At 31.9% G+C, this 10,550-nt stretch overlaps 1 protein-coding gene across 3 annotated transcripts; it reads left to right on the top strand.

Moving 5' to 3' along the window:
- Positions 1–370: 370 nt before the first annotated feature.
- LOC133028943 (uncharacterized) lies at positions 371–2,717 on the top strand. 3 transcript variants are annotated; one of them, XM_061110345.1, is made up of 3 exons: positions 371–690; positions 1,155–1,312; positions 1,413–2,717. In XM_061110345.1, exon 3 carries the CDS (start codon positions 1,483–1,485, stop codon positions 2,380–2,382), a length of 900 nt encoding a protein of 299 aa, XP_060966328.1. In that variant the 5' UTR covers positions 371–690; positions 1,155–1,312; positions 1,413–1,482; the 3' UTR covers positions 2,383–2,717. The 3 variants fall into 3 exon arrangements, with proteins under 3 accessions (XP_060966328.1, XP_030505695.1, XP_060966329.1); XM_061110346.1 differs by lacking the exon at positions 371–690 and adding an exon at positions 967–1,029; XM_030649835.2 differs by having other exon boundaries at positions 681–896; positions 1,155–2,717.
- Positions 2,718–10,550: the final 7,833 nt, after the last annotated feature.

Here is a 10,550-nt window from a genome sequence, read left to right as displayed (position 1 = left end):
TTTTTAAAAATTATTATATTAAGTTATATGAGATTCGATATTTAATTGCACCAATAACAATATTAATATAAAGAGCATTGCTATTGGGCACCAGTGGTGTCTAGCACCCTTAAGACGTGTCGCTTTACGATTGACTAGCGATACTCCCTAAAAGCTATTATATTAAACTATATGGGACCCGATACTAAATTACACCAATAACAATATTAACACGTAGGAGGATGCTTGACACTACTGGTGTTCCCTTTTAACATTTCTCAAATTGAATACATATTTTACACGATTGTCTTAGCATTTCTCTCTCAATAAGTGAAGGTGCAATAATTAAAATTCAGAATCGTGCTTGCATTTACATTAAATAATACTACATAGGATCATAGGAGTCGGTCTCTCTTCTCGTACCCACTTTTGAAAAAAGAAAAAACACACACACAAAATGAAGTTACCACCTTTATTTTTATTTAATTTAATTACACACTATTATTTGGTTCATTAATGAAATTTCCATTCAACTAAAAACCTTATTTTCATTCCTCTTCTTTTTCCTAGTCCTTTTCCCCCCTTGAATTTGCTTTTCCTAGTGTAGTAGTAATAATAGTAGTAGTACTCGACTTATGTCCAAGTTTTTCTCAGAGAAAATTCTTGCATCGTTTTGGGTCTCTGGTTTCTTTTCTCATGTGGGCATGTCAGGTCAGTTAAAAAAAAAAAAAAGAGTTCACTGTCACATTCATATAAGAGAGAATATTAGTGAAATAATAAGGGAAATGAGTTCACTTTTCTGAGTGTGTTGTAGAGTAGTACTCTTTTAAAAAAAATTCAGCCTTTCCAGCAATACTAGTCTAGTTTTGTTCTTGTTTAGTCTTTCCTTTTATATAGCTGTCTCTATCGTTAAGGAGGTATTTTTACTCTCATCTTTTTTTTCGCTTGTGTACTATATTATATGTATTTTTTTCGAATTATCTTTGGTGGGTATTTGCTATTTTTTTAAAAAATAAAAATAAATATTTTTGTTATTTTTTTTGGACAGAGGTATGGTTGATAGTGAAGCAAGTATACTTTTTGTCTGTTTCTGTATTTGATTTATTTTATTTTTTTGCTAAAACTACATTCTCAAATTTTGTCTGTTAATCTTGATGTGTTTGTTTCCTTTTCAGCTTTCTCTTCTCTGAGCTTGGATGAGTGGGTTTCTTTTTGGGTGCGTGTAGAGAGATATGCTTCAAATTCTTATTCATTCAGATCAAGTCAAGGCTGAGAATGAGATATTGTAACATTTCTGAGATGGGTTTTTCGTTTTGGCTTATGATAATTTGAGGTAAACAGATTCAGTCCCTTTGAACTGTTGCTATCCCTTTTTCTTATCTATGATATTTTTGTTTTGAGAGCTTTCTTTATTTTTAAAAATTGGACGCCAGTTGTTCGTTAAATTGGTGGAGAGTGAAGTTTTGAAAGTGAATTTAAGTTTTGCCAAAATTAGAAAAAAAAATGAGAGATTTCCCATCTTGTTTCGGTGAAAATGGAGTTCAAGTTGCGGATTCTTCTTCGTCGAGCAGCAGTAAGAATGCCCAGAATTTGGTTACTTGTGTGTATCAATGCCGGCTTCGAGGAAGGTCTTGCTTGATTACTGTTTCATGGAGTAAAAACTTGATGGGTCAAGGCCTTACAGTTGGAATCGACGACTCATCGAATCATTGTCTCTGTAAGGTTGATATTAAACCATGGTTGTTCTCCAAGAGAAGAGGTTCAAAGAGTTTAGAAGCGTATTCTAGTAAGATTGATATATATTGGGACTTTTCTTCTGCTAAATTTGGATCCGGGCCTCAACCATTGGAGGGATATTATGTGGGTGTTGTGGTAGATCGACAAATGGTTCTCCTTCTCGGGGATTTGAGAAAAGAAGCTTTCAAAAAGACTAGTGCAACTCCTATGCCTTCAGATGCTGTTTTTGTTGCAAAGAAAGAACACATCTTTGGTAAGAGGGTTTTCAGCACCAAGGCTCAGTTTTGCAACAATGGTCAAATTCATGATCTTGTGATAGAATGTGACACGATTGGAGTGACTGATCCGTGCCTTATGATCAGGGTAGATGGTAAGACTCTGATGCAAGTGAAGAGGCTTAGATGGAAGTTCAGGGGAAACCATACCATCTTGGTTGATGGTCTTGCAGTTGAAGTTTTCTGGGATGTCCACAGTTGGCTCTTTGGTACATCACTTGGGAATGCTGTTTTCATGTTCAAGACATGCCTGTCTGCCGAGATGTTGTGGTCTAGTCAATCTCTAGCCGACCCGAATGCTTTACCGTGGTCTTTTTCGCAGCGATTTTCTGATAGTAAAGGGTCATCTCTTGGTTTTTCCCTGATATTATATGCTTGGAAGAATGAATAGAGTGAGGCAAAGGTTCTTCATTGAGAGCTATTTGCTTTGCTAACTGTGAGTGAGTAGTGATGATTCTTGTCAACTATGCTTGGATTACACCAGATTAAAATTATATATGAATCCATTTGTTCTTTTTGTTGTCGTTTTATTTTTTCTTTTTCACTTCACTATTCAGTAAATTAGGCCACATGAATAGATCACAGACATTTTTTTTCATTCCCCTTCTGCTGGTTGTATATCCCTCTTACAATGTTAAATTGGTTCTCAATATGTTTTCCCCCTCTAGTGAATATTCTGTTAACAAAATCATGATTTTGAATCTTATTTTGCCTACTCAAACAAAAGTTTGTCTTTGCTTCTATTGTGATATCATTTTTTAGTGAGAATCACTTGCAATTTCTTTAATGTTTAATTTCCATCAATAGCAATTGAATTCATTTCTGGTCACCGAAAATGGGGATGTGGATAGATTAAGGTTGTTATGGAACATTTGTGTCTCCTCAAACTTTATTTACTGTATCTGATGGTCATTTTCGTGTTCACTTCTGAATATGGGATGAATCACACAATGTCACTCAAAATTCATTGATTTCAGTATTGATTTTTTTACGTAGTAATCTTATTTGAATTGTTCATGGATGATATTTCTAAGAAGTTAATTTGATTCAATCTCATAATCTTACTAAAGTAAACAATTACTCATCTATTTATTCTGGTTGTACCAGGCTTATAAGATTATATACTTTAAATTTTGTACTTATTAAGAATTTAGTGACATTCTTACACCATATATTATTAACCATGCAGTCTTATGCTAAGAAATTCAGTGTTCAGTGTTATGTAACTTGGTACTCACCTGTTTTTTTCATTCTGTTTTTTCACTATGGAAAATGTGATAGTAAATACTTAAAGCTTTAATTTCTGGTCTTTTCGATGTGCCTTCCATTTTACCTGTGAAGGATATAGAGTAGTGCTAGTGAGTTGAGAAGGGCAATTAAGGTGCATAGATAGAAGTGAATCTTAATGTATTTAACAAAATATTTGAGGCAATGGAAGGCACAACAAAGAGACCAGAAATCACATTAAAATTTCCGAATCTCATTACCTGAATGATTGGGGTAATAGATAGATACTAGAGTATGCTTTTCTGTCAATTATCTCTTTGTGGCTATGAAGATTGAAGGAAGAAAAATCTTGTACAACTGGACCCTGATCTCAGCAAGGTAAGAAGCATAAAATACAGTACTAGAAAAGTCAATTATTGTTTTGAAAGGATTTACTTGTTGATTTTGTGACAAGAACAGGGCATAGTATTGATTCATCAGTCAGGTGTCTGACATGGACAAAAGCGTATTCCATTCATTTTGAGTCATATCTGCCTATTCAGCAATTTAATTCTGATAGCGTTTTCATTGAGAGTTGAAATCAGAGACAGAAAGATATTCATGTGTTTTTGTTTACTTACTGACTACTCTTTTTTCATGAGTTCATTCATGTCTCCCTAAAGTTCTCTTACTAAAGTGATTAAATCTTCTACAGTTGAAGATATTATGGAGTTATTGAACTTTCAAATCACAACCCAAATGATTTGTTGAATTTTTTTTTATTGTAATTATGTTTACTTGAGTTTGCTGGCAAACTTTAATTTGCGGTAGCATTGATAATGACTTTCAAATCTTTATCTGAGTTTTTATTATAAGGTGAAAACATATGTCAATTCTAGTGAAAAGTTTGGTTGTGTGTGAAGTTGAAAATTCTCCAACTGTGGGGTCTCCCCTGCTCTGAGATAAGGATGCTCTCTATTCTTTGTTGCCTTGTTTTAAGATTACAAGTGACAACTGTATTTACTTCTTCTGCCTGGTCTGTAAATTCATTGCCATTGTTAAAATCCTCATTCTTGACTATAACTGACCCAATTAAATAAAGTTCAACAGGGGTTCTATAAATGCCAAGGATAGGAAGAACCATTTATTTTGAAGTCATTAACCAAATTTGTAACTGAAATTTTCTAGAAACTTCAACTTTCATTTATTTCACAAGGCTTATCTATGATCATCTAGCCTTCTGGTGGCATTACTGTTGCCACTTGAAATATTGGATGTGACATTCTTCATCACTCTATAACCCAACAAACAAAGCTCACATAACTCTTTAAGCCTCCTCCATATATATTTATTTTGGCTTGAACTGAAGAAGGATTAGATTTTCAGAAATGTCAATTCTATTCCAAAAGTCTCCTGCAAGTCAACTATGCAGATATATTCTCTTGTTCTCTGTTATTTTGTGTCACAAGATTTTTATTTTCTTTTCTTCTTATTTAAAAACTGGGCTTGCGTAGTTCTGATGTTTGGCTGAAAATGAACTCCATAACAGATTTATGTCTAGATTAGTAGATTCTTTACAAGTGGTGGAACCACATGTACAAAATAACGCTAATCAATACTTTACATTAACAACGTAGCTGTTTCTGGATTAAGCCTCCAAGTCGACGTAATTGTCACTATTTCAACTACTTTTTTCAGGGACCATAGTAAGGACAGCGCAGTCGTTCGTTTGTGTGTGAACCTTAGACTTAGATTACTAATGTAATTAAACTTTTCTTTTATTTATTTTTTTCCCCCCCAAAAAAAAAAAAAACACACAAAACACAAATAATCCCATGCAAGCCAAAAAAAAATTCACTTTCCATTCTTAAATGTGGTCCTAGTTACAACATTATCTCCCTCTAATAACCCTCAAATTTATGCTTTTCTTTCTATTACATCCAAAAATACCCCTTTTATTTCAAATCTCTAATTGTCTCTTCCTCTCTCTCATCTCTCTTATGTTTGGTCGGAGGGAGGGAGGGAGAGTTGGATGGATGGAGAGGTTGGAGAGAATGGAGAGTGAGAAGGATAGAGAGAATTGTTAATCTCCTTTGTGTTGTTTGGTTTAGGTATGAGGTGGGAAGGATGGATAAAAAATTGATTAGTAAAATTATAAAATTATCTTTTTAAAAATAAATTTTTATTATTTTTTAAGGGTAATTATTATACTTTACAAAATATATTTTGTTTTTTTACAATCCTTCCAAATTTGGAGGGATTAAATTTTGAAGGTTTGAAAGGAGAATGTCTCCCTCCATCTCTCATCTCCCTCATTCTCTCCCTCTTGCCAAACAAGTAATTAGTCTCTCCTTCCATCACTCTCCCTCCACTCCTCTCCATCCACCCATCTTCCCCTCCTACCAAATATAGTTCCCATACCACCAACGACTGCCCAAACCACCGCCGCTAGGGGTGTTCATTGGATCACATCCAATGTTTTTAGGCTCATCCAGATCCGATCCAATTATATATTGGATGTTAGATTTTACCATCCGATCCGATCCAATTGATTTCAGTCATCCAATCGATCCAACATCCATTGGATGTTGGATTGGATCGGTTCTATCCATTGGATGTATTTCATATATACTTATTGGTTCAATTTGAATTTATTCAATATTTTAAACTAGTATTTTTGGATCGGATCAGATCCATCCAATATTTTAGGTCCAATATGTATTGGATTAGACTGGATCCATCCAATGCAAGAAAAAAAAGAGTTAAATTTTAATGTTAATTTTTATGTATACATGTATATTTTACGTATAACATTATAAAATCTAATTACTCATCCAAACTAAATGAAAATACTAATTAATTTAATTGGATGTTGGATGTATTGGATTTTTAAACACTCCATCCAACATCCGATCCGATCCAATTGGATATTCAAAAATAACATCCAATTCGATCCGATCACAATTGGATATCCAATGTTTGGCGGTCGGTTGTGATTGGATCGGTCGGTTGTCATTGGATTGGATCGATTTATGCACACCCCTAACCGCCGCACCTGAGGACGAAACTCAGGCTCCTCTTCCTCTCTTGTCGATTTCCTTCTCTTTTTTCCTGTCTTCATTTTCAAAAATCCAAAGCCCCGAGAATAACAGAAAGCTCCAAAGCTCTGACCGCCACCTCTTGATTGATAGGGTTCATTCTCACCTGCAACAACCGACCCACCACTAGTATCGAAAAGGTGTCGAAATTTGATTTGGTGCAACTTAGCAGTATTTAATCGAAAATCCATTAAAAAACTGTTGAAAAAAAAAATCATCTTTAACCTTCAAATAAAAAACCATTGAAAAATTGTCAAAATCAAAATCTAACTATGACTTCAGGTAAGAGAGATTATATGATCAAAGTAACAAACATATCTGAGATTAGAAGAGATATTATTTTTTATATTAGAGTTTGAAATTGTCTTTATATACATAGCAGATATAAGGTCACCACTAATGGAAGCCAATTATAATTGTTATAGGGGGGACACTTAATATTTTAAACCAATAAATGATTGTTCTTTAGAAAGAAAAAAAAAAACTAAATTTGGCAATCGCACTGTCGGTAGACAGTTATTACGGTCTCATAAATCTCTGAGTCTCTCTACTTCATCTCACCCACCCCTAACTCCACATCTTGTCAAGCACCCTCCCTAAGAGCATTTTTAATGCAAGCAATATTTAAAGTCTCTATAAAACTCCATGTTACCTCAAAATATAATATTTTATTTTTTTCTCATCCACATCATTTTTAGCCACTTCCTACTAAAAATTATTCAAATACTAAAGACATCTCCAACCGGACTCTAAAACACTAAATATAGTATAGTTTCACACCATATTTACTCTAATAGAACACTAAAACTATACTCATAAATGGCTTTGTCTACAGTATCCCACCAAATTTAGTGGGGCACTGTAGACTACACTATTTTTTTAAAAAAAAATTTAATAATTAAATAATACTTTTAAGAGAAAAACTAAATAATTATATATATATATATTTAGTATTAAAATATTTTTATTATATGAATAAAATAATAGAATAATAAATAATATAAAATTTGGTGTAATTTTTAGTGTTGTGATTGGAATTAAAAAAAATTAGTGTTGAAATAGTAGTTTTTTGGTGTTGATTTAACACCAAATTTAAGTTTTACCATTGGAGATGGCCTAAGCAACTCTAAAAATTACCACTATAATCCCACATACTATTATTTAATATATTATTTATTTTAATTATAAAAAACTATCACAATAATTCTTAAAACTTTTATTTATTTTTTATTTTTTTTTTTAAAAAATAAGCATAAACATTACGAATAACCTTCACCTACTCTCCATCAGTGGATCGCTCAACTGATGGTTGCTCCCTGGCCTTTTCTATTTGTTCTATCGAAATGAAAGAATAGTATAGTTGGTGTATTTTAAGATAGTCTGTATTTTCTAATATCAATCAGTTAATATTTGGTTATTTTGAGCTACCCTAAATTTGACTATTTTGCTCTAAGCAAGTGACTTATCGTGAGACTTTAGCTCGATGCCTTTTAACAGAAGTGAAGTTAGTCACAGGTCACACTAAAGTATCTTAACTTAAGTAGCCTCTAATGAGTTTTTTTATTCTCTCCGTCCGAACTTTCAAAGATATACCAACCATAGGTATCTTACTATTGGGAGCAGTACTACCGTCTTGAGCAAATTTCACTCTTAGTTAACCGTTTTGTTGGGGCTTCCACTGAAAGAGGGTAGATGATTATGTCTTTATTTATACACCTAAAAACTGCCGTATTCTATCTTTTTATTTTTTTTCCTTCGTCCACCTAGGTTTGCAAAACTTATGTTGCAAGTGAGTCACCACTTCAACAGGAGACCTAACAAGGATTCTTTTGGCTGCTGAGGATCGCTTTGTGCCTGACTCACTGTTAGTTTGAAAATCATAAGTGGGTGCGAACACTACTGTTGCTCCTGGCAAGCATCGGCATGTGCCCATTCAAATGTCTCCAATGCATTAGCTACCCCCATTGAGCATGCCCTAACTAGTTTAATTGGTCCAAATATTGGTTTTATAGTACTAAATTAGATACACATCAGAAAAATATTTTTAATTATCACCGTACCACATCCTCAGGACCACCACATGTATAAATATTCAATTTGAAATAAATAGACGAAAAGAAATATTTACCTCTTGAAGCGAATCAGGGTATCCTTGTTTCTTTTCGTAAGTTGTATCTGCGGGATGGTGATGAAGACTCACATCGTGATCTTCTGAACCTTCCACCACACACAAGGATTAGTGTGGACTAATAAGATTAACTATAATATTGTTCTTGGTTTTATCTCAACTCATGAGCAAGAACATTGAGGATGAATGATGATGGAAAAGATATTTAAATTTGGTATTTTTAGGTTTCCTCAAAACTTATATGTATAGTTTTTAGGTTTATACAACATATTAATAAAAATTAATAAAGGTTTTATTTAAAATAAATATTTGAATTCAATAAAAATATTTAAATAAATTTTTATAACCGAATATGTTTAGACATTTATTCTGAATTAGATATTTAGGTTCGAATCAAATATCTAATAATTGATTGAGGGAATCTCTCACTGTGTCCTAACACATTGATAGTGGGGCCACCTCTGTCCTAACTAGACAGTGATGGTATTTTTGTCCAGACAACTTTTATCTTTTCTCCAATTTATATAAATAATAAATTTAAAAATAATTATTTTTTACAGAATAAATAATTACTATTTTGACAAATCAAAATAGATTTTTTCAACCATCATTATACAACTTTTATCCATACCCTTGACAGTATTTCAAGGTGACTATTCGAGGACCATGGACCTATAATACTAAGCTTCAATAAATTAGACTATTTATTGAATCTCATTAACCAAATAATCATGTTTATTAATTCTATGATTACTCCACTATAAATATAGAATTTAACTCTTAGTAATTATAAAATTATATTTACTGAGTTTTACTGTAGTGTCCGTTGATACATTCAATTCTAGTGATTAGCCCTCCTTGTGTCGGTTCATAATTAGTTTAGGTTAAATTATTGTTTTACCCTTATAATTACTTATTTATCCTTTAGTACTGTTAATTCATTAGTGAAATAACTTAGATCCAATCTAAATTTGTGCACAACTTTTCAGAATTAACACTTAAAAAGAACAAACATTCTATCCGTTAGAAAAGTTAGAATTCCATAATCGTAGATCATGTTTCCAACCATCCACATTATTAGATTCCTAAAACAGAAGTTATAAGAATTAACGAGTGAATAAAAAAAAATTAATAATATGAATAGAAATTCATGATTACTCAGGATTCAGGTCGATCTACTATTGATCATCTTTATGATACGAATTAAGTCTTTATAGTAAACGACATGTTTGATAAGACAATTTAATTACATATCGGTCCATGTCATATATAATCTCTATTATATACAACACCTTTACTTAGATGTCATACTACATAACAGGTATCAGTGAACCGTACTAGCAACCGTTGATTAAAGATTCCTAAACTTTAATATGTTGTTATCTGTTTTATTTATGGCTAAATGATCTTAATTTTTCATATAATACAAGTTACAACCTCATATATAAATAAAAAAATTTCTTATATTTATATATAATTATTTCATTAAATATTAATAATTTAATATTTAAACGTATATAAAAATATTCCATTTTTATTTATAAATAAAAATATCTTTACACACATAAACACTAAACTAATTAAACTAGCATTGACAACAATTTATTAAAAAAAAGTACAACAATTTATTTAGAAAAAAGAGTACAGCAATTAATGAAAGAATGATAGTTGAAAATTGATTTTTCATTTTTTTTTTATAATCTTTTGTTTTAATAACCATAAACGTCATTTTGTCAAATACCTCTTATTGTAATACACTTCTAGTGACCTTCCATCCTCAACGTAAGATTAAATTCACATCATTTTATTTTGTTTTATTAAAGTGACATCTAGTTGTTCAAACTTCAAATATTAGATTTTTTTTTTCTTTTAGTTCTCTCATTTATATATAATTAACTTTTGGTTGGTTTATCAAAATCTTGTATTGTATTAATTAGTGCCCCCTCAAATCAACTCAAGTCCAAACCAATTCTCAATTGGCTGGCAACAAACAACACTAAAGTCATAGTATTATTTGTTCATATTAGTTTCTTCAAATTTTCTTCTGTAAATACAATCTAATGTTGTAATGTCCATTTTTATTCAGATAGTGACAATGTTGTTTAAGAGGTCTATCCACTTGATAAG

This window comes from Cannabis sativa, chromosome 2, assembly GCF_029168945.1.
Source record: "Cannabis sativa cultivar Pink pepper isolate KNU-18-1 chromosome 2, ASM2916894v1, whole genome shotgun sequence".
Classification (NCBI taxonomy): Eukaryota; Viridiplantae; Streptophyta; class Magnoliopsida; order Rosales; family Cannabaceae; genus Cannabis; species Cannabis sativa.
Note: the sequence above shows the minus strand (reverse complement) of the source record. Positions and strands in the feature narration are given on the sequence as shown.

Excerpts from the sequence above, each read along its gene's own strand:
- LOC133028943 (XM_061110345.1), top strand. The coding sequence starts at position 1,483 with ATGAGAGATTTCCCATCTTGTTTCGGTGAAAATGGAGTTCAAGTTGCG.